This window comes from Cibotium barometz, chromosome 31 (assembly GCF_041138505.1).
Source record: "Cibotium barometz isolate CiBa-2024 chromosome 31, ASM4113850v1, whole genome shotgun sequence".
NCBI classification, from domain to species: Eukaryota; Viridiplantae; Streptophyta; class Polypodiopsida; order Cyatheales; family Cibotiaceae; genus Cibotium; species Cibotium barometz.
In genome coordinates, this window is record NC_141076.1 from 27,970,186 (window position 1) to 27,995,960 (window position 25,775).

At 35.6% G+C, this 25,775-nt stretch overlaps 1 protein-coding gene across 1 annotated transcript; it reads left to right on the top strand.

The window, feature by feature from the left end:
• Positions 1-5,814: 5,814 nt before the first annotated feature.
• LOC147620695 (phospholipase A2-alpha-like) lies at positions 5,815-6,841 on the top strand. The gene is made up of 4 exons (XM_086825452.1): positions 5,815-5,954; positions 6,084-6,123; positions 6,248-6,373; positions 6,458-6,841. Exons 1-4 carry the CDS (start codon positions 5,853-5,855, stop codon positions 6,622-6,624), a joined length of 435 nt encoding a protein of 144 aa, XP_086681578.1. The 5' UTR covers positions 5,815-5,852; the 3' UTR covers positions 6,625-6,841.
• The last annotated feature ends 18,934 nt before the right edge of the window (positions 6,842-25,775 follow it).

Genomic DNA, 25,775 nt, shown 5'->3' on the forward strand with positions numbered 1-25,775 from the left:
AACCCACAACCCAATGTAACCTGCCCCAACAAAGTAAAACCACCTCTGAGCCACCGATGATGTAGGCCAAGTGGTAGATGCATGTGTGAGCACTTTAGTCAAGGTCGCGGGCACTTATAGTAGCCTTGGACACATAGAGAGAGAGAGTGTTAAGGACTATGGAGTTTAGGGACTTGAGGCACTGGTCGCGGGCTATCAAGTAAGAGGGAAACTTGATACAGGGTCCAGGTGTGTTAGGATTATTCACTTGAGGGGAGGTGTTGAAATATACAAGTGAAAAGGGTGTGTGTGGGAACAAGCTCTTGGATAGAGGCTGTAAAAGAGGAGATGTAATTGTGAAAGAACCTGTGAAAAGGTTAGGAGAATCTACTAGGAGAGAATAATGGGTAGCATGAGGGAATTTAGGAGTGTGGAGATATTCTGGGAGATATTCAGGGAAAAGAGAAGAGGTGGAGAGAATCAGGCAAGAGGTGGAGATATTCAGGGAGTGAATCATGGAGAAATCAATGGGATTTGATGCTTGATGTAAACTCTATAAATTGAGGCATAGCCCTAATGAGAATTTGCTGGTTTTTGAGTATCCATGCCTACATTAATCTATGTGCTAATTATTCACTAATTACGTCTTAATCACTTGCTAATCACTTTGTTAATTATGTTGATTCTAGTGTTTGATCCACCATAGCTCATCATTTAGCTCAAATTTCAATAGAGAAGAGAAGATAATAGAAGAAAATTCGGCCATCCATTTCTCTTGCGTGCTTTTCTCCTCTTGTGTGGTTCTCTCTCTCTCTCTCTCTCTCTCTCTCTCACACACACACACACACACACACACACACACACATAAACTGCCCCCCTCCCCTCCCCACCCTCTCTCTCTCTCTCTCTCTCTCTCTCTCTCTCTCTTCTCTCTCTAGTATTAACACTTCTCTCTCCACACATAGATAATTTTCCCCTTCCCCTTACATTCCTACACACACTCTCATGCATGCATTTCTACTCATATGTTTATTGTTCCTAGTTTTTCTAACTATATTATTGTTCTTGGTTTTCTAATTATATTATTGTTCCTAGGTTTTCTAACTATATTATCATTCCTAGGTTTTCTAACTATATTATTGTTCCTAGGTTTTCTAATCATATTATTACTCCTAGGTTTTCTAACTATATTATTCTTTGTTCTTTAAAGTTCTTTTCAATCTTACGAAAACTAATACTTTTTCTTGTTTCATTCCATTTTATTTATATTTTTAAGTTTATTCCAACCCATTCAATATGTTCATGGTTTTACTCTAATATGTCTAAGTTTTATGTGGCTAACTTAAGTTTCAATTTTTTTGTTCATCTCCTTCATGGTCAATGGTGCAATGCTCTAATAGTTCTCTTATTTCAATTCAAATAATAAATTGTCTAACCACTTCTTTTATATTTCAAAAATATCATTTTTTAGATTATAACCCTCACCATCATTTCCTATCACCAAAAATAAACTCCAATTTTCTAAGATTTAATGACATTAATAACAAGTGTAAAGCCTTGTTAATATATTTCCTTTTTTGGCATTGGATGGTGGTAGGTAGAGACAACTTTAGAAGTAGAGAGATTCTACTTCTAAAGTTGATATAGATCATAAAACCATGCAATATATCTTTTTGTCTTATACACTCTTTTCCAAATTTGTGTATTTCAACATACTCTAGTAGGTAGAGAGGGTCTACTAGCTTTAGAAGTAGAAAGACTCTACTTCTAAAGTGAATGTAAGTCACAACCCATGTAATATATCTTTTTTTCTCATATATTCTTTTCCAAATTTGTGTATCTCAATATAACTTCAAAGCTCCTTATCCCTTCTTCACCATTTATCTATTTTTGGTTACTAGTGGGTTGTAGTTTTGTTCTTGATGCTACAAACACAAAAACACAATGAGAGAGAGAGAAAGAGAGAGAGAGAGAGAGAGAGAGAGAGAGAGAGAGAGAGAGAGAGAGAGAGAGAGAGAGAGAGAGAGAGAGAGAGCACGTGCACTTGTCACTTTAATTTAATCAATAAATCCTTAAGTAGAGAGTGAGAATGAGGATATGGTAACAAGGGAAGTTAGGAGAAAAAGAAGCACAATGCAAATAGGATTAATTACACAATAAATAATTCTCGTAAAAGTAATAGAAGTCTTTGTGGATTATCTAGACCATTTTGCCATGATGTATATATAGATAATAAAATACTATCAAGGTGCACTAAGCCAAAGGAACAAAATGAGCCATAAATGTACTATATTATAGAGGATGAATTATAGGAAATATGCATGAAAAGAGTTTGAAATAGCCATGCATGCACTTTTTGTTTTGCACTTTTTGATTTTACATGTGAGGTGACAGAAAACATGGAGCTATAGCTACAAAAGATCATGTTTGAAATTTACATCATTTAATGGGTTTGCAAATTTATTGTAATAATACTTTTTATGTTTATATACCCTAATCATAAAATGTTGCATTATGTTCTAGAGTGATTTCAAAATAGCTTATATTCAAATTAAAAACACATATCTTTTAAAATTCGAATGATTATCTATCACTTCATTTAGCTCTCATGTATTGAAAACCAACTAGCTTGTGCAAATGGGTCATGTCATTGAACATTAGTCTCTAGAAATAACCTATGAATATACATGATTTAATCCATGTGAATTAATAAATTTAAATGGTAAAAGAATACTTTTAGTATCCTTTGGTTGAGATTTTATTCTCTATTTTAAAAAAAGAAATATTAATTCAATCATTTGATTTAGAATAAGGTAGATTGGATGTCCCTATGCATAAACTGACCTAAGAAGAGATTGTTTAGAGTATATGTAATGAAGATAAAGTGAACACTCAATGGACATTACGTATTTAATGCTATGAAAAAGGAATTCAAAACTATTTGGATATTCATCACTTATTATATCGTAAGGCGTTCAAAAATATATGGATCTTCATCACTTATTATATCGTAAGGCGTTCAAAAATATATGGATCTTCATCACTTATTATATTGTAAGTAGTTTTCTTGAAATAGGTGTTCTCATTGTTACATTTATTACTAGGAGGCAACGAAATCAAATAAAGTGAATATATAATCATCCATTATTTTGAACCCATTTTTCCCATCACATATACACCCCAGTAAAAATGTCTTATTTGGGAAACTTATTTAATAATACTACATGAAGCGACATTACACATGAACTTGGCATATTTGCATGGATATCATTCAAGTTTTGAACACACTTTTTTCATATTATTTATTCAATCACAAAACCTTGAGAGCTATGTCCTGTGTATGCACATATTTACATGTACATGCAATACGCATAAACATGCATAGTTGCACATCTAGAAGACTCTCCCTTTAAACTGCTTATGCTAGGTTATGTTGTCTTAATTGTTTGTATCTGCACATAAACACACTACCCAATAAAAGGATTTTCCCTTGAAAGTGAAATGTAAATGGCTAGCTATATTTTCTCTAAATAATTTAGATGTGATCCTTGGTCCTAAAGAATTGCATGTGCACTCTCATATACAAGATTAGAAGATATCAACCCCCTGAATATGCGACATTGCAAATGTAGATGGATATGCTCCCAACATCGAAAAAAGTGGGGGGCAGTTAATGAGGTAAGGGGTATTGGGGGCCAGGATTGGCAGTGGGTTATGGCTATTTTCTTCTTCTCCTTGCTACGTTGTGCATAGTTGTGGGTTATGGGCTATCATCTTTCACCACATCATGAATGGATGTGGGCTATGACATCCTCTCCTCCGACTTGTTTGATTTAGATAGGTAATTTGTGGCCTCCTCTCTTTTTTCAATCATGTTAGTTTTGTTCTTCTGCTCATTTTTGGTTAGGGTTTGGTGATGCATTTAATGTGAAGTTAATGAGGTAGGGGGTAGTGGGAGGCCATGATTGGTGATGGGTTATGGCTATTGTCTTAGACTTCTCCTCGTCACCTCATGCATGGTTGGGGGTTATGGGCTATTGGTTTGACTCAAGGTAAGTTGACTCCTGTCCTTTTCAATTTTGTTGGTTTTGTCTTCTACTCATTTTGTTTGGATACCTTCTCATCATTTCCGATAAAGGTGTAATTGGTTAACTGGAGGAGGCACTAGACCAATTAACAGAGCTTACAGAGGAAGAATCCGAGAGTACTATGAGGCTATAGAGAAAACACATCCCCAAGAAGAACCTTATTACTAGAGACAAAAGCCCAAATAACATGCAATACGAGTGCAATACAAGGTTACAGAGCAAGACACCACCCCTTGTAGACCATTATTAATAGCAGAGAAAAAATCCCACCACCAGTCTAATAAATCCAAATGAATCATGGCTCCATTATTGATTAGTGTCAGCAAGTTAATAAAACACTATATGGCTTGAGATGTGGCAAAGCCTCCTAGTGGCATTGTGATGTGCAAGAGTTTGAAGCAAGTTCTATTGCATACGTACGTGGGCATGTTAGGGTATTGTATGAAGGACTTGCAGAAACCACATTTTTTTTCTACAATGTGTTTGTAATTGATGAAATTTCAAGGGAGCGTGAGATATATGCCCTTTATGGACAAGTTGAAAAGCTAACGCACAAGGTCTGCTTATCTCCAGTCAATCTGTTTGGTCATGCATATGTTTATATGGATAATTACATTGCCAACAGGCTTGGGGCAACATTCGAGTCCACTTTGTTACGTATGATTCGCATTGCCAAATACTATCCTTCCCCTCAATTATATCATTCCAAAAACAAGCGATGGAATGAGCAATAGACAAGGAGTAATAATCTCGAAAGTAATGAAGATACCACAAATTAGTTAATGTGAAGACATTGACAATTTTTTTAAATGGATAATGGTTCTTTCAAGTATTTTCCACTTGAAGAAGGCCCCGAAGAAGACATAGAAGCAATCAATCATGATGGTGAGCTTGTAAAGCAATCTGATCAACATCTCCCATGATGAGCTTGGTGATGTTGATATGAATCTTTTCAACAAGTATAGATCAGTTTGGAATGCACCGGTGAAGAAGACTATAGACAAAGGCCATGATTTTGTACCTCTGTCAATGCAGCCCAAGACCAAAGATGTGATCATTTTTTGAATGTAGACATAATCCTGGTTTTTTTTGTATATATGTATTGATCGTATGTATTGCCACAAATATGTACAAATGGTCTTTTGCAAAGAAATATAAAGGAGAAGAAATCCCTTTTGGAGTAATATAAATATTTCTTTTGTTAACCTGTACTTTTTTCTTGTTCATAAAATTTTAAGCGATTTGTTGGCTATATTTTCTTTTCAATGGAGTTTGTGGACTAAAGTATGCTATTTTTTAAATTAAATTTGTGGACTAAAGTCTGTTATTTTTCTTTTCAGTGAAGTTTGTGGACTAAAGTATGTTATTTTTAAATCAAATTTGTTATATTTTTTTAAGAATGTTTAAGATTATTTATAATCTTAAGTTTTTATTTGTTTAAATGATTATTGGCTATTTTTTATTTGTGATTTTTTTGAATGTATATTGCCATGTATTATGTATTGTGGTTTTTTATGTATGTATTGTGCAGATGGGATGGGATGAAAATAATCAAAGGTTTGAAAACTATTTTTTTATAAGAAATCTTTTCTTTTTGCAATGCTAAGGTCATTTTTTTTGGTTTGGTTTGTAAGCCTTAGCTTACCATTAATTAAATTATTTAATGCGTGGGACTTCCGACGGTCCGCCATACCTAGTGGTTTGGCGAGAGAAACGAGGTGTCTTGTTGCAGATATATATATCGGCAGGCGATGCGTGCACGGTGACTGATCCCTTGTTCTCGCCATGGCCGGATACTATCCACACGTAGGGCTTGTCTTGTCCGCCCTTCTCTTCTGCTCCTTCACCCAAACTTCGGACGCGCTTATCGTGAACAGCTCCGATCTGGTCTGTGTGTGTGTGTGTGTCTCTGTCTGTCTCAAAAACTACCCTATGATTAAGCTCTTTCTGTTAACATAAGCTAACATGATTAATCCTTTTTTGTTAACGTGACACTCCTGCTGCGTTATTTCCTAGTTGCCGTGCAGCACCACCTGCGAGTCGCAGTACTGCATATGTGAGACTTCTTCATTGCCTTTCTCTCCCCTTGATAAATTGCGATAACATAAGAAGATTTAATGCAGGTTATCCATATTCTAATGCTCGTTTATCCCCTTGATTGTGCAATTAAATATTTTCAGTTCCTCCTCTCTTGAGGTATGGCAAATACTGTGGAATCGGCTACACAGGCTGTCCGGGGGAGACTCCCTGTGACAATCTCGACGTCTGCTGCCAAACTCATGATGCTTGCATCGGCGATGATCCAAGTAAATATGAAATTTTCAGCTTAATCATTTGCTGCATACACCTAGGTTATGGAAATTAATCGTCTTCTACGTCGTCTTCATCAGCCAACTATCTCAACGTCACCTGCAACCAGAACCTTCTGGACTGTGTCTCTGCTTACCAAAGCTCCGGAGACCCACAATTCCCAGGAGCGACTTGCGGTGTTAATACTGTGTGCGACACCATCGAACTTGTCATGGAGATCGCCACACATCTCGAGGATGGACAGTAATTGGCTACGCTCACGGACATTGCAACACGAAATTAAAACAATATAAGCAGCTCGTTATGGTTAAACTATCGAACATTACATTAATAAATCCTTTAACAGAGTACATGATTCTTGTGTGACACAAAGAAATCATGATCGTGTGACTTTGAGAAGCTAGGTGTGCGTTAGAACAGAAACAATTTATTTATGAAAATAACCATGCTTCTTATAAGCCCAATGTGTTTATGAAAATAACTATGCTTCTTATAAGCCCAATGTGTTTATGAATATCTCTATGCTTCTTATAAGGCCAATGTTAATAACGATTTGTAATTGATAAATTATATATCTACAACTTTGAGAAGAAAGGATATCAAAATAACATGTGATAGATCCTTGTGAATATCATTCTTCTTGCTTTCACCTTTCCATTTTTTTCTAATGTTTTACATTTTAGTGAATTAAGATATTTGGTCTTGATTTTGTATCTAGATATATTCAATGTGTACATTGTTTCTTTAAGACATAAACAAGAAGAAGATTTTTTAATGGATAGGTTCATCGCCTGTCGCGTAAGTGTGAAGGGCAGTGGATGATGAAGTTCATTCTTGTAGGGGGTTGGAATTAGAAATGTGTACCATGGGCTAGTTGTTTGTGAGCAGAGACCACCACCTCGCGTATATGTGCAATCGGGCCAATAGATGGTAAACCTGGAAGCTTCAATCAACCACTCCCAACCGGAGGATGAGTTCTCCTTGGAGTACAATTATATCATCAACCACAAAAAAACTACACTCCACGATATTATTTCTAGTCTCTCTCTCTCTCTCTCTCCAGCACTCGCTACTCACTCTCTCTCCAACTCCCTCCCTCTTAGAGGTTTTGTTTTGAATGGAGGAGGGTCTTTTTTAGCTCTTTATCTTTTTTTAGTAGAGAACCCTAGTCACACGTCAAGAGGCCATACATAATTTTGATGGATTTGGTCTTTTGAGATGACACTCATGGTATTAAGATAACAAATTTTATGCCTGCAAATTTTGTTCCCAAACTTTCCATAGTAGCCAAAACATGCATCTAATTCTTAGAGCAATGTATCATGACTCCCCATTTTCACTATTAGCTAGATAATTACATTTTGAGTGAGGAAGTCTTGATTATTACCTTTGAACACCCTTTGTAAGGATTATATTCTGGGCGAGTCTTCATGCTTTTATATTGTCTTTCAAAATTAGTTCTCCCTTTTGGAGGTAAATGTCCCAATTGCACACTAATTGTTGAGTCTTTTATATAGGGGTTTCTCAGGATCAGCCTATCCTATTGTAAGATCCTGGCTACTAGAAATCCATCACCACAAAAGAGTGATGAATTCTTATTCAAAAATGGGGGTTGATTTGCAAAAGGTGTAATCAGCACTAAGGGCTACCTTATTGGAGGAGATAAAAGTAGTTCACACACTACTTCTACCTTAAATGAAGGAAGAAGTATAAGTTCACACTACTAAGGATTGAGTACTTGGTTATATTGGGTATTCCATAAATTTGGCACAATAAGCAAACTAGAAGAGAGCTTGATGCCATAAGTGGGGACACTTGTTATTGGTATGGTTTTGATGGCCCCAAACCATATCACTTTTAGGTTACAAATGCAGATGACCTTGGGGTCACGAGACTATCTTCCTTGTGAAATAATAATAGATGAGGCCATAAGAGAGACACACACAAACTCCAATTGCTCTCATTAATCCATCTCACATAATGTAGAGAAACTCTATAGCTAGTTTCATTCTCCTTCAACAAAATTAGCACACTCTAGAAGTGATAAGTTCATACATAACACAATCTAGTACTAATGTCCACACACACTTGGCCACTTGGGCATGGCCATTATTATCCACACACCACTAGACTACTATCCACACATCTAATAATGCTATCCACCAGTTGTCCATAAGCTTACATTCTTAACACTCCCCCTCATGCTCATCATGTCTATCTCATGTACTTCAAGTCTATCTTACTCATGTTGTCACAATGTATGATAACTCCTCCATCATGATGATATCCCAAATCACCAAATAACTTTTTCAGCCATTGGTACTTCCCATGTAGCCTTCCCATATAGCCATAGCTGCTCCTCTATACTCTACCTTCATACCAGATAAAGCAATTGTGTGTTTTTTCTTGCTGCTCCAACTCACTCTAGCACTTCCCATGCTAAACATATACCCACTAGTAGATCTCTTGTCATAAGCAGCTCCTACCCAATCTACATCTATCTAACCATACGCAATCACATCCTTTTCATGCTTATAAAATAGACCATAATGGATAGTGGTCTTCACATATCTTATGATCCTTCTAATAGCATCCAAATGTGGCTTCCTATGACTCTCTACGTAAACTGACTAACTGGTCCCATTGTATAACATAAATTCAGTCTAGTGATAGTCAAGTAAATCAAGCTACTAATCATGTTTTTGTACATAGTAACATCATCTAACTCATCAACTCTTAGCTTTATGTTCTACTCCAATGGTGTTGCCATAGGCTTGCATCCAGTCATACCATACTTTGCGAACATATCCAAGGAAAATCGCCTTTGCACCAACCATATACCATGTGATGTCATGATAACCTCAATGCCAAGAAAGAATCTCTGCTCTCCTAAATCTTTCATGTCAACAAATTGGCTAGTAACTTAATGATACCTTCACATTGGTAATTTCATTCGTATAATCACTTGTGACTATCAAGTCATCCACATAAATTATATCACTACCCAACCATTATGTGTCTTCTTCACATATACTGAAGAATTTGAATTTTTGATATTAGATCCAATGCTAATGATATACTTGCTAATCCTATCACTCCATGCATGTGATGCTTACTTCAGTCCATATAATGTCTTTTTCAATCTACATACATGTGTGGGAAAATCTAGGTGTGCATGATAAGATGGATTGAAAACCTGTGTCCTGGACAATGGTTTACAACTGGTTGTGAAACACTTTTATGCAGAGTAAGAGAATTAATACATGCTTGTTTAATCTTGTTTCAGATTTATTATGTCTAAAAGGCACCAGATAAATTGCTAAATACATCTTATGATGATATTAAATCCACTAATATTGGTTGTCTTCAAGTGTGGTAGCAAGGAGAGCAAGAGATAGACACTAGCACTACACTAGCGAAACTATAGCCATGATAAATTAATTTGCCAAAACCAATGCAGCTATAGCTCTAATAGTGATATTTTTTTGCCCCCAATTGTCATTGACTCCGTGGTGTCACTTAGATGAGAATAAGTTTTTAGTATTAAAAAAAACGTTATTATGCTACCCAAGTCAAACCTTACAAAAACACATATGCAACTGACAAGCTAGAGAAGCAAGGAACTTGCTAGGAAATAGAATTTTATTTAAAGACTTAAGTCTTAAAGTAAAGTCGATATCATACCATGAGTGCTTGGCTCACAAATAATTAAAATAGTTCAAAATAAAAGTGGACACATTAGTTGCTTTATGCTCATAAGAGAAGTAAAAGTGAACACGAGTTGCTTTATGCTCATAAGAGTTCTTTAAACTTAATATACGTTCGCCGCTATGCTTCTTCCTTTCCATATTAAGGCAGTAGTCATAAACATGATTTTTCTTGCATGACTAGGAATTGTTTGAGAAGTAAAAGTGAACACAAGGGTTGCTTTATGCTCATAAGAGTTCTTTAAACTTAATATACATTTTCCACTATGCTTCTTCCTTTCCATGTTGAGGTGGTAATCTTTAACATGATTTTGCTTGCATGTATACAATTTAGATTAATGTGATCACCTTTAAATGTCGAAGCTCCTTTTTTATGACCACATAGTGTATGGTAGAAGCTCTTAAGATCTCATAAGACCATATATCAGGTCATGAAATTTCCTAGATCAATGTGATCACCCTTTAATGTCTAAGATTAGCTTTTATGACCACATAGTGTATGGTAGAAGCTCTCAAGATCTCATAAGACCATACATGAGCTCACAATCTTTCTTAAAATCTCATAATTTATGTAAGATCTCATAATTTATGTAAGAGCTCATATAATTCATGTAAGAGCTAATATAATTTCTTAAAATCGTGTTAGAGATTGAATGAGATCCTAAGACCATAAGACTTCCTACGAGCACATAAGACCACATAAGGGTTGAGAAGAGCTCATAGAACTTATCTTGGTCCTTTCACTTATAGAATCTTGAGATGATAAAAGATAAGGTCACTAGAAATGACTAGGCTTCTTCTTTAACATCTTGTTATCATAGTCTTTTGTGATTTCTAATCTATTGGAAACACTTCATTGTTTTTTCTAAAAGCTTTGTTCCTATGATTCCTCGGGATCTCTCTTATCTGATTTAAATCAAGACTTAGGGCATGGTTGCCAAATATGGATAGAACTTGTGAATATTTCTCTATGGCTTTGGCACTTTCTAGTGGTCTAGCTAAGGGTTTGACTCACTCCATGTTCTATATCCATTCATGCTATCCAATCACCAACCAACTCTCAAAACTAGGAGTCTTTGGCACTGACATACGAGATGCCAAGATAGGCCCATAAATAATTATAATAGTTCAAAATAAAAGTGGACACAATAGTTGCTTTATGCTCAAAAGCGAAGTAAAAGAGGACACAAGAGTTTCTTTATGCTCATAAGAGTTCTTTAAACTTAATATACATTCGCCACTGTGCTTCTTCCTTTCCATATTAAGGCGGTAGTCATAAACATGATTTTTCTTGCATGACCACATAGTGTATGGTAGAAGCTCTTAAGATCTCATAAGACCATATATGAGGTCATGAAATGTTTTTGTAAAAGCTTTATTCTTATGATTCCTTGGGATCTCTCTTATCTGATTTAAATCAAGACTTAGGGCATGGCTGGTAAATATGGATAGAACTTGTGAATATTTATCTATGGATTTGGCACTTTCTAGTGGTCTAGCTAAGGGTTTGATTCACTCCATGTTCTATATCCATTCATGCTCTCCAATCACCAACCCACTCTCAAAACTAGGAATCTTTGGCAACTGACATAGGAGATGCCAAGATAGGCCCACAAATAATTATAATAGTTCAAAATAAAAGTGGACACAATAGTTGCTTTATGCTCATAAGCAAAGTAAAAGTGGACACAAGAGTTGCTTTATGCTCATAAGATATTTAAACTTAATATACATTTGCCACTGTGCTTCTTCCTTTCCATATTAAGGCGGTAGTCATAAACATGATTTTTCTTGCATGACCACTATATATATTATACATACATACATACATATATGTGTGTGTGTGTGTGTGTGTGTGTATACATACATATATATATATATATATTATAATATATACGTATATATAATATATACATATGTATATATATGTATATTATATTATAATATAGAATATATATTCTATATTATATATTATATATATATATATATATTATATACATATATATATTATAATATATATGTATATTATAATATAATAAACATATATATAGATTATATATATATATTATATATATATATATAATTCGTGATTTTGGAAACTCTAGCTATTCCCGCCTGTTTTACACCTACCCCTGCTCACTCTTTAATACACTGCAGAGTGTGCCTTCCGGATCCTCCTCGGCGCCCACACGCTTCATCTGCCCTACAGCACGTTAGCTCATATTCAGCTCATCAGCTCCATTTTAGGTCATCAGCTCCATTTCAGGTCATCAGCTCCATTTCAGCTGCACGCACGCTCGTATATCTGCTAGCTAAATATATCCGACCATGACGTCGTTGACCTGCATTAGCTCCATTAATTTCAGCTGCTCGCGCGATCGTGTCTGCTAGCTGAATATATCCAGCCAAGGGCACAAGCTATGGCCGCAGCATAGAAGACCCAAGGGCTGGGTCCAGCTTCGATCGACGCCACCAGCTCCTATAGCTATCGATGCCAACAGCTCCAACTGTAATGCATAGATTCGACACCCAGCTCCAGCTGCAACGCGGCTTGCGCACCCTTCATTCCGCCCTCTGCAACGCGGCCCGGTACGTCTTATAAGATGTACATTATTATATTTAATTTAATTATATATATATATATATATACATATATATATATATATATATATGTATATACATATGTATAATATGTATAACATGTATATATATGTATATATATATTATATATATATATATACATATGTATAATGTATATAATATATATACATATATATATATATATATACATACATATATATATAATATATAATATATATATATATACACATATATATGTATATATATATATATACATGTATATATGTATAGTTAGTGTTTTAATTAATATGTTTTAAATATTAATTAATATGTATAATTTAATATATATAATATTAAATTATATATATATATATACATATGTATATACATACATACATACATATATATATGCATACATACATACATATATATGTATGTATGTATGTGTGTATATATATATATATATATATGTATATATATATATATACATATTATGCATATGTATAATGTATATAATATATTTACATATGTATATATATATATATATTATATACATATATATATGTATATATATATACATGTATATATGTATATATAATATGTATAGTTAGTGTTTTAATTAATATGTTTTGAATATATGTTTTCCACCCATGTTGGTCTATTAATTCAAACACCATTGTGTGAGATTAGCTTACATCATTGTGTGGGATTAGCTTACACCATTGTGTGAGATTCTTTCTTTAACAAAGTAGAGAGAGAGAGAGAGAGATGTTTTATGTTGTATTTTTATAACAATACTACATTTCCATTTCAGATGGCAACAATAGATAATAATCTATGAAGATGTAAATGTAATTTACAAGTACAGGCATTTTCATCTTGGTTATGAAGATGTGAGCAGAAGGACATATTATTCACATTGTCACCAAGACTTACGTGGAAATATACATCCATTGGTTTTGGTAAATGTGAGTGAGCTTAATTCTATGGAAAATAATAGGTCAATGCATGGAGATCCACCCAACTCATCTATTGGATGAATGAAAGTGTGGTGTAGATGTAGAACATATTGCCATGGTAGAAGAATGGTTGTTCCATCAACTTATGCAACTTAAGGCATATGCTAATTGATGAGCGATTTGAAACTATTGCAACAAATCTTGGGTTGCAAACTTCAAGATTTGGCTCTTTAGAACTTAGAGAAGAAGACAATGGACCTTTGCATGGGATGATGCATGAAGATGATAGTAATGTGTTTATTGATACACATGATGAACATTATCACTATGAGGAGGAGGGGGAGAAGGAGGAGAAGGACATGGTTGACATGGAGTTGTCTTTGGTTGATAAAATCATACAGAGAGTAATCTCCTGTTTCCTCACTTCCTCTTCACCATTAGCCGTCCCCTTGCATTTCTTCTTGGTTTTTTTGTTTCAATCCATGCATGCACCAAGGGCATGGATGAGTTGTAATTGCACCTTGAGTGCAACCCAGCATACACTTTACTGTCTTCAGATCCCCACCAAGATGTCAATCAACATCAAAGCTCCTTAAGCCATCAACATCTAGCTTCTCACTCCCTATTTGTGACTTTATCACATCACTAACCCAAGGCAACCTCTCAAAGACCCATGTTAGCACCTCATGTGTCTCCTTGGGAACCTCAAATACTCCTAAACCACCATATATCTTTCTCTGATTGAACACTGAAAAATGGTTTAGTGTGTGAAATATTGTCATTCCCTTACTCCTAAAAATCAACTGTGCTCTCTCCCTCATCATCGGGCCCTTATGCAATAGTGGTAGCAGATGGAGACTCTTAAAGGCTGCCGTAGTGTGGTTCATGAGTGTGAAAATCATTCTTTGTAGCCTTCTTCCCTTCACAATCTGGCACTCATCCAACTTCATCATCACGAAGGAGACCTTGGAACCTATAAAAGATGGAAATCAAACAAAATGTTAAGTCGTTCCCTATAAATGAACATAGACCTAATGTGTGCAAGGTTACGAAACCTACTTACATCCAGAAGGCAACCCATAGAAAAATATCATTGCCTTTTGTAGCTTTCGTATTTCAACAAAAATATTTTTGAACTCATTGAACTCGAATGAAACATTACCATCCGCAATCTTCTTCTTTCCCCATGCTGCAATGCGAAGTGTATTGTTGATGTGGTAGTAATCCCCAATCTTACATTTTACATCTTCATTGCTTACTCCCTTTGCTAGACGAACACTCTTTGGCGATGGGAAAAGGTTGTGCACGATACCTTTCTTAAGAAGGGTGTCTCCTAGCACTTTATGAAGAGCTTTGTAGCCCTTGTGCTAATGCCTACCTCATCGCATGCATTAACAACATCAACACTATTGATACTTTGGGAAATCTCTTATATGATTTCATTGGAAACAACCATACGTATCTTCTTGCAATGGGGATCCCTAATCATTTTAAGCACATGCACCCTTGTTGTGAAAGAGTGCAAGAACTCATTACAATCCTCGGTTTGATTAGAACCTGTGGCATCTTGAAGGAATACTCTAAAAATCAGCAAAATTACATTGACATTACACAAGTATACACATGATTTACATTGGCATTTTGAATTGGAAGTGCTAGAGAATAAGAAAGAGGAGCCGTACCACGTTGCTTGAACCCCCCCAACAACAAGTGTTTCGATGTGGTTAAGTGGCCTCTTACGCTCCCTAGCTCCAATAGGAGTGCTTTAAATGTGGGAGATGGTCTACCTAAGATTTTCCACGCACGCTACTCTCTCTCTTGATTTACACCCTCAAGCTCCTTGATTTTTTCTTGATCCTGAAGTAGATCTTGGTGTACACTAGCAAGGTTAACTTGGAGCGTATGCAACTATGGTGAAAAGTAGAAGACTCTACCAATGCTAGTTGTTGCTAATCTCTTGCAGTAGAGCTGAGCATCCCATTCTCACCATCTCCCACATACTGAATAAATGATGGTAAGTCTTTGAAAGTGGGTGGGTAATGTGCTCTTGGGTCTGTTGGGTATAAATGCTCATCAACCCATAGATCCACATTAGTGTGACCCCCTTGTCTACATACATTCCTCTCCTATTCTGTGAGATGAACCTTGCTCGAAGTTGCATACTTTTCCAACACTCGCATATGCAAATCCACCTTACGTCAATGCAATGGCACATTAGTGTTAGTGATTTCACGCAATGCCATGCTTAGAAGGAGTTGATAGTGGAAAAAAAGAGGGAGGCCAGAGAGAGAGAGAGAGAGAGAGAGAGAGAGAGGGATAGGAGTTGAGATTAGAGGGAGTGAGTGCATGCCATAACCTTCCAAGGAGTTGAGATTAGACAGAGGGAGGATGCAGTCACAGGAGAGAGAGAGAGAGAGAGTTTACAGGCCATTATTAATGCTCACAGCAGAGAGAGAAAGGGAGAGTTGAGAGTAGATGAGAGGATTGTAGAGAGAGGGATAGAGTGAGGCTATGCAAGCCAAGCTCACAGTAGAGAGATGAGTAGAGAGAGAGAGAGAGATAGAGTTGGTTCAATTTTGGGGGAAAAAGAGATTGAAAAATAATTTATTGACATATATATGGGTTTGGGATAACTTTTAAAGCAAAAAAGTTTGAAAATGAGGAAAAAAATTCACTATTTTTCCCCCCCTAGTTGCGAGATTGATAATGTGGAAAGTGACAAGAGATCTCATGACACTTTTCACACTAATTTGGTTGATTTGGTGGGGAAGTGGAGGCATTAAATGAAGGAGAAAAAGGTGAAGACATTCAATGATGAGATAGAGTGGATTTTAGGGAGAAATCAAGGTTAAAAATTGAATGTTTTACATATATATGGGTCTGGGGTTAGTTTCAAAGTATAAAACTTACAAAATGGGAAAAAAAATTGTCCATTTTGCCCCCCCTCCCCCCTAGTTACGAGCTTGCTAGAAAGAGAAAAGGAGAGAGAATGACAACATTAGACCCTATTTTTGTAGGGGATTTTTGGGCTAGAAAGCTCAAATTATAGGCTCCAAGTAGGCCTCTTGATTGACCTTGCCTCCTTAAGAAAGCATAACATTAGCCTTAATCCCTAAAAATTAGGAATCCTTACAAGGCCGAAAATATATCCAAAGGTCTCATAATGTACTAGATGCCTCGTGTGGCCCAAACATACTTGTAGAGACTCCTGCAATGGTAAGTGTGCACATCCACATATTGGCATTCAATGTCATTAACCATGACATTCTCACTTTTCTTATACCAACTAACCATCTCATCAAATATCACATCACGAATAATGACATGTTTTGTTATTAGATTGTAACATTTGTATGCTTTCTTATCTTGTGCATACCTAATGAATACATGGTTTTCTACCTTTGGATCCGATTTCCTTTTCTTCTATCATCAAGCACATGTACATAAGTCATATAACTAAAAGCTTTCAAGTGCCTAATGTCAGGTCTATAGCTAGTCATCTTGATCTCTGGCGTACTCTCATGAATAGCTACCGTTGGTGTCTTGTTCATCAACAAGTGCACTACTGTTGCACATGCTTCTGCCAAATAGTAATTTGGCATACTCTTCTTATTAAGCATGGGTCATGCTGCGATCTCACCAACGATTCTATTCTTTCTCTCAGTAACTCTATTTTTCTGAGGTGTGTATCTACATGTATGTTGCCTTTGTATCCCATGATCTCTGTGCCTGTTTAATATTTGTGGGATTAATTTAATTATTAATTGGGCTTATATTTTCAGGTGATGAAGATTACGAGGATTGATGAATAATGTCGAGGAGAATGTTTCTTATGCGCATCATATTTAGTAACCTTAGTAGTTGATTTTTCCATTTTGATACATTGGAAAAAATACATTCATAATGTTGAATTTATTAAAGCCTAAAGGCTTTACCCTAGCCCCAATTTTTGGAACACTCTATTTTTGTTGTGGAAGAGTATCGTGCTCTCTAAAAGCACACTTTGTATATTTTTTGGGGCTATGGCCTATTTTTGATGGAAAGCTAATAAAAATACTCTTGTGTGGGGAAGGCCACGCACAAGGGAGGGGAAGATTGTACCCAGCATGTTTGTCTTGGAGCTAAGTATTATTTTTGTTATGCTTTTGTTCAATTTATTTGATTTTGTTGAAACCTGCAAAGCATGTGTTTTCATGGTTGAATTTATATGTTGAATTTCTCAAGTGTTCCACAAGCTATGCTAGAGAACGATTCCGTTTTCAGTGGTATCAGAGCTTGGGCTAGGAGATTTGTGGAAAGGTGGGAAAGGTTTTCATCAACACAAATCTCAAGAAAGTTGCAGGCTTTTAACCCAGTGGGCAAAAGAAGGGTTTGTGGTCTTTAACCAAAAATTCAAATTCTCAAACTAGCTCTACTTCTCAAACCCACTTACCTCTTCCCAAAACCATTCTTCTTCATCAAAAAGTGGTTTTGCTCAAAGCTTCATGAATTTTAGATCTGACCATACAGATGGATTCCCCATAGCCAAAAACCTCATGTGGTTTGCTCAGATTTTGCAAAGATTCAAGCTGTAAAAATTCTATAATTGATGGTTTGCATGTTTTGTGAGCTACAAGCTCACAGGTGATGGACGTGGCCGAGGCAGAAGTTATAATCAGGAAGGAGTTGAAGGTCAGACATCAGGCTATGGAAGTGGCCGTGGTTTTGGTAGGGGTAGACGGTTTATTCCTACATGTTGGAATTGTGGTGAACTTGGTCATCTAAGTACAGACTGTGATAAGCCTCAATGAATGGGAGGTGATATGTATCCCTTACCCTCTCAGATTCCCAATAGGAAAAATGATTATGGGATTGAAATTAGAGGTGAAGTAGGGACCAGTGGATTGACAAATGAAGAGGGGTAAAACTAAGGTGATAGATGTGGTCACCCTTGAGAAGACAAAGGAGGTTGAAGCTGATGTGATGCCTTTGGGGAAACGGATGCCACAGGAAAGGGAAGGCAAGGAATTAAGTTTACTTAATCTCAATTAAGTAAAAATTAAGTTTACTTAATCTCAATTAAGCAAAAATCCTCATCTTAACCCAATTCTACTTTTCCCAAGCCCAATGCATGTCACATCAACTTTTGGAGCTTTCACACTACCTATTTTTCTATTTCAAGGGAAATTCCAAAGAATTATAATTTTCAGATTTTTGGGTGCAGAAATTTGATTTTTCAGGGCTCAAAGAGGCTTAAAAAGGCCAAATAAATGCGAGAAATTTTCAAAATAATTTCTAAATTTTTTTAAAAATTCTCAAAAATTATTACAAAGGTTTAGCCAAGTTTTCAAAATTGTTTGAGAAGTGTTCAAGGTGCAAAAAATTATTTCTTCAGCATTTCGAGCCCGTCTCCTAAATCACTCGGAATTACTCGGGACTTGTGCGAAATGAAGGGAATTCGACCCAACCATTGAACCAAAGTCTTTGTTCAGTTTCAACACAAATCGAATTGCGGGAGAATTGAGATAAGTACAATCATTTGCTTTATTTACATACATCAAATAATATCCATTTTACTTATTTACACTGTTTGCATGAGCACTATGGCAAATTTTCCTATTTTACCTTCAATTCAAGAGCAACTCCAATCTCTACAACAACAAATTGATGCACTAGTATATGGAGAAGTCAATGAGAAGGACCAAAAGAGGAAATTCATTTCGGGCCTTAAGCCTACAATTAGGGTCGATGTGAATATGTTTAAACCTCATTCACTTTCTACAGCTATATCTTTGGCAACAAATTTCGAATGCAAAAATGGTTTTCCTAGAGAGGCCAAGTCATTTGAGAGTAACCACTCTAAACCTTTTTCTAAACCTTTTCATGCTTCAAGAAATTTTCATAAGCCAGGGTTTGACAAAGGCAAGGAGATGGTCAAAGGCGAATCAAATTCAAAGAAAGTCAATGGTGGCAAGCCCAAAGGTCCTCCAATCAAATGTTTTCGATGTCATAAAGAAGGACATATAGCACCAAATTGTCCAGAACGTGCAAAGAATCCGACACCTGCGGCACGAGTCAATATGCTTGAAGGCGAGGACAATGAAGATGAATCGCTCAAGCAAGAGGGTAATCCTGATTATTCAAAAGCAGAAGGTAAGCCTCAAGCTCATTCGCTACTCAAAATAAAAGGAAACATTAATGAGCATGAAGTCATTGTTTTGCATGACGATGGTAGCACTCATGACTTTATTTCTAAAAAAGAAATTAGAGCTTTAAACATTCAACCTTCACCTACACATTATAGAGTTAAAGTTGCATTTACTGGAACCAAGTATAATTGCATGCAAGAGGTGAAAGGTTTAACTTTAAGCATCAATTCCTTAACAGAAAAAAGAGATTTCTTAGTTGTACCTTTACAAGGCGTAGATGTAATATTAGGTATGCCTTGGAAACATATGTACAATCCTTATTATAGACTATGATCAATACACATAGCATTTGTGTAAGGAAGGACAATGAAAATATTTTCCTCCAATGTCTAGTCAAAGGAGAGACGAGCCCTTTATTGAGTCATACTCAAGCAAAGCGAGCTCTTAGGAAAAGGGAGAAGACTTATATGGTTAGGGTTAACCAGCTTAGCGCTGAGTTTAACACATCCAAAAGTCCAAAACTTGATCCTTATATCTCCAAATTCAGGGATTGTTTTATGGAAGATTTACCTCCAGGATTACCTAAGTCAACGCCTGAAGACCATAGTATTGACTTATTGCCAGGCAACTCTTCACCTTGTAAAGCTCCTTATAGAGTCAACAATTTAGAGCAAAAAGAAATCCAAAAACAAATCGAGGATTTGTTAGAAAGAGGCCTTATTAGACCTAGTAGTTCACCCTTTGGAGCTCCAATCCTTCTTGTTAAGAAGAAGAATGGAACTTTCCGAATGTGTGTTGACTATCGAGCATTGAACAAAATCACTGTCAAGAATAGATGCCCTATCCCTAGGGTAGATGACGTACTTGATAAGCTTAGAGGTTCAAAGGTCTTTAGCAAGATTGACTTAAAGTCTGGTTATCATCAAGTACGCATGACTGAGTCAGACATATTCAAGACTGCATTTAGAACCCAAACTGGCCATTATGAGTTTTTGGTTATGCCATTTGGTTTGACCAATGCTCCAGCTACATTCAGTCGTATGATGAATCACATTTTCCTAAAGTTTCAAAGCTTTGTTGTGGTGTTCTTTGATGATATTCTTGTTTTTAGTAAGAATCGTCAAAAGCATGAGCAACACTTGGAGTAAGTGTTTAACCTTTTGAGAGAAAATGAATTGTATGTCAATCTTGAAAAGAGTTCTTTCTTTCAAAAAGAGATTGAATACTTAGGCCATATAGTGTCAGCTGAAGAAATCCGTGTGGATCCTAAGAAGATTGAGTGTATAGCCTCTTGGCCTACACCTCGAGACATTCATGACCTTAGATCTTTTCTAGGTCTATGTAGTTACTATAGGAAGTTTGTCAAGAATTTCGCTTATATTGCACATCCTTTGATGGAACTTCTCAAGAAAACTACATTTTTCCATTGGACCGAAAGTCAAGATAAATCTTTTCTAGTACTCAAGGATGCATTGACTTATGCACCAGTTCTTACACTATCTGACTTTCAAAGACCATTCTTTGTGGTAGTAACTGATGCTAGTGGCAAAGGTTTTGGTGCTGTGCTTATGCAAGACAACCATCCTATTGCCTATGAAAGTCGAAAGCTAAAACCTGGTGAAATAAATTATAGTACATATGACAAGGAATTAGCAGCAGTTGTGCATGCCTTGAAGATTTGGAAGCATTACCTAATGGGTTCAGAATTTCTTATCAAGACTGATCAACAAAGCATTAGGCATTTGCTTTCGCAACCGCTTATTTCAGATAGGCACATCAAATGGGCATCTTTTATACAAAGTTTCTAACCCATGATTCAATACCAACCTGGAAAGGAAAATGTTGTTGCCGATGCTTTAAGTAGAAGACCACATATCAACAACATTTTCGCTATTGAAAGTGAACCATTTGTACTTATGAAAGAAACTTATGAAGTAGATCCAGATTTTTCTGAGATATGGATCAAATTGCGTGAAAACAATTGGACACCTCAAGGAAATTATTCTCATAATGATGGCTATCTTTTCTTTGAGAAAAGATTATGTGTTACTCAACCCTATAGACAACTTGTCTTGGAAGAGATGCACCAACCACCATTCATGGGACATAGAGGAGTTTCCGCAACACTTCAAGTAGTCTCTCGAGAATTATTTTGGCCTCATTTGAAAAATGATGTAGCAAAATTTGTAGCTGAGTGTAACATTTGTCAAGCAATTAAAAGCTACAAAGGCAAAGCTTTGGGATTGCTTATGTCTTTACCCATTCCAGACCGACCATGGGAACAAGTGTCTATGGACTTCATTACAGGCTTACTACTTCCAGTCATCATGACATGATTTAGACAATAGTGGACAGGTTTAGTAAGCAAGCCTATTTCATTCCATGTAAAAAGACACTGACTTCTCAGTAAGCTACGACTATATTTGTCAAGCAAATCTTTGTTCATCATGGTCTACCCAAAGTGATAGTTTCTGATAGAGATTCCAAATTTCGTAGTCACTTTTGGATTGCTCTTTTCTCAAACTTAGGCACTAAGTTAGATTTTTCTACGGCTTTTCATCCTAAATCAAATGGACAGACCGAAGTCACAAATAGCACTATCTTGGATATGCTTAGAGCCTATGTTTCCCAGCAACCTAGTTCATGGGATAAGTACATATATCTACTCCAATTTGCTTATAATAATACTCCTCATTTTGCTACTGATCGAGCACCATTTGAGATTATCTATGGTAGAGCTTTACCTATTCCGGCTACTAGACTCTCCCATAAGATTGAAGCTGCTGACCAATATACTCGAGACTTTGATCACATTTTATCTGAAGTGCGTGATTGTATTACAAGATCTCAAGAGAAGTATACATTTCAAGCAAATAGGAAGTGCAAAGATTTTTCATTGCAAGAAGGTGCTTATGTACTTTTGAGAATTGAGAAGAGACGATTGAAGAGTGTGGAAAAATTCCCTACAGTTAAACTTGCACCTAGATACTATGGACCATTTAAAATTATTGAAAAGATTAACGATATGGTCTATAGACTAGAATTGCCATCTAATTGGAATATCCACAACTCTTTCCATATTCATCTCTTGAAACCCTTTGGAGGAACACTTCCTTCTCACCCAATTTATGAGGAACCACCTCTTGTTGAAGGAGAGGAAGAAGTCTTAGTTCCTGATGCTATTATTGATCAAGAGACGACGACAACAAGAACCGGGAACCAATACATCAAATATCTTTTGACATTCAAAAACCATCCTCAAGAAGATGCAAAATGGATGCCCGAGAAATTTTTCCGAGCTTATCCTGAGATCCTTCGTTCTTTTCAAACCCAGCAAACCCGCAATTGAGGGCAATTGCAAACTCAAGCAAGAGGGATGTCATGAGAATATATTTTAAGTCCTATTTAAGAATATTATTTTTTCCTCTTGAGTAATTTAGGGACGCCTAGGTTACTCTTGCGTCATGCCGGCTAGGTTAATATCATGGGTGACACCACTATAAATATTAATATGTGTGGTATATGACGTATGCTTGGGACCATCTATGATTATTTCAGTTAGGTTTGTATGGCAGGGTGATTCCTAGGATACTTACGCCTGGTAGTCTCATGAGTTGGTGATGGTTTGTGCCTGTTTAATATTTGTGGGATTAATTTAATTATTAATTGGGCTTATATTTTCAAGTGATGAAGATTACGAGGATTGATGAATAATGTCAAGGAGAATGTTTCTTATGCGCATCATATTTAGTAACCTTAGTAGTTGATTTTTCCATTTTGATACATTGGGAAAAATACATTCATAATGTTGAATTTATTAAAGTCTAAAGGCTTTACCCTAGTCCCAATTTTTAGGACACTCTATTTTTGTTGTGGAAGAGTGTCGTGCTCTCTAAAAGCACACTTTGTATATTTTTGGGGGCTATGGCCTATTTTTGATGGAAAGCTAATAAAAGTACTCTTGTGTGGGGAAGGCCACGCACAAGGGGGGGGAGGAAGATTGCACCCAGCATGTTTGTCTTGGAGCTAAGTATTATTTTTGTTATGCTTTTGTTCAATTTATTTGATTTTGTTGAAACCTGCAAAGCATGTGTTTTCATGGTTGAATTTATGTGTTGAATTTCTCAAGTGTTCCACAAGCTATCCTAGAGAATGATTCCGTTTTCATTATTTGGCAAGCGCTTAAAAAATATTAGAATACATAACAACATAGCTCCATAATTTATAAAAAGTTCTACAAACATCCTTGAGTCTATTTCAAGACCCAAATAGCAAAGCCTTTAGTATATACTTACCTTGACACTTTGCATGACATAATTATTTGCTTTATTATTTATAAGCAGATAGTGGGCATGATATACAACCAATGCTAAGAGTTTAAAGAGGTCAACTTATAGGTGTGCAAAGGCAGATTTCTATTAATATATATATGTAGAAGATGGTAACTATGGAGGCTCTAAGTAAACCTAAACATGTTAAAAGAGTATAAAATTAAAATATTTTTTCGACGAGACAATTTTAGAGGTTGACATCTTATAGCCTATGGGTGTAAATTTTGACCCACATAGGCATTTATTTTCATGAAGGAAATTCTTGTTATGCAATATGGATAAGGGTGGCGGAAGAAATTGTAGCCTATATCATGTACATATGTGGTGGTGGCAAAAATTCATAGTATGCATATGTTGATGTTTGATCTAGATAGCCATTATCATGAATGTAGGTGATGCAGGTATATCTAAGAGTAGTGTAGGAATGAGCTCTAGTTATAATTATTTAGAGTACATGTGAAGGATGTTGAGAGATGGTATGCCTACGGGTACTGTAGAATGAACTCTGGTTATAATTATTTGGTTATAATTTCATAAAACTCGATGTTTCGAGTTTTATGAAAAAGTCGATGTTTTACATCGATTTGATGCAAAACATCAACTTTTACTTAAAAGTTGATGCAAAACATCAAGTTTTGTGGAAAGTTGATGTTTTGCATAACATTGATACAAAACATCAAGTATTGTAAAAAAGTTGATGTTTTGCATAAAAAGTTGATGTTTTACATCAACTTGATGCAAAATATCAAGTTTTCATAAAAGTTGATGTTTTGTATAAAGTTGATGAAAAACATCAACTCTTAGCTCTGAGAAGTTCTTACTTAGCATTAAGTTGGTCGCAAATGTTGAAGCTAAAACATCCTTACCATGTGTAGTAACCACTAGGATTCAAACCTAAGTCCCTGCCTGATATTTTACAAAAAAGTATTTTGAAGAACTTATAAACTTTTGTTTCTTAAGGCGAGCTTTTTCATGCTTTCATAACTCATTTAATAACTAAAATTACCATTTAACCCCTTTTTGTCACATCAAGGACACATCTTCTTTAAAAATGAGTGTGTAATTATTTTTCAAAATTAGACAACTTTTAAATAGTTTATTCATGATATTTTAAAATTTATTTGTACGTAACGAACTCTTTTAAAAAAAGTATATATTATCAACTAAGAAATTGTGATACTCAAGAGCTTCAAAATGGATTTTAGTACTACTCTCAAATCAAGAGCCAAAATAAGGTTTTATAATTAAGATAATAATTGTATCAAGATAATGTTTTTGTAATATAATCATATAAATAATTTTTTATAGTTGCACTCTATAGCACATCCTCAATCATGCTAACATGGTAGATGACCCAAGGAGTCTAAGCTTCAAGTGTATACATAGAAGAAAAAAAATGTATTTGTGGATAGTGAAGAAGAGGATGCCTCGTCTACCTTCTCACAGAAAGGCACATCAACTAGTGATGGTGTAGCAATGATTATGAGGAACCATAACTATGCCATAAGTTATATGTTTAGAAAATAGCTTTTTTTATAGTTGTATCATTTTTTTAATGGATTGAAGATGGAATTTTGACATGTTTTTTAAAAACTTATATTTTCAATTATAATCTCAAAAGTTAACCAAAACGAAGTCTTTTTTTCATGTAAATTTTTGTAAGAAACGTATAAAGTGCCCAAAATATTATCAT

Bases quoted from the DNA above. Each gene is read 5' to 3' on its own strand.
- LOC147620695 (XM_086825452.1), top strand. From the start codon at position 5,853: ATGGCCGGATACTATCCACACGTAGGGCTTGTCTTGTCCGCCCTTCTC. The intron at 6,124-6,247 runs GTGAGACTTCTT...AAATATTTTCAG, and splicing joins CGAGTCGCAGTACTGCATAT to TTCCTCCTCTCTTGAGGTAT. The intron at 6,374-6,457 runs GTAAATATGAAA...CGTCTTCATCAG, and splicing joins TTGCATCGGCGATGATCCAA to CCAACTATCTCAACGTCACC.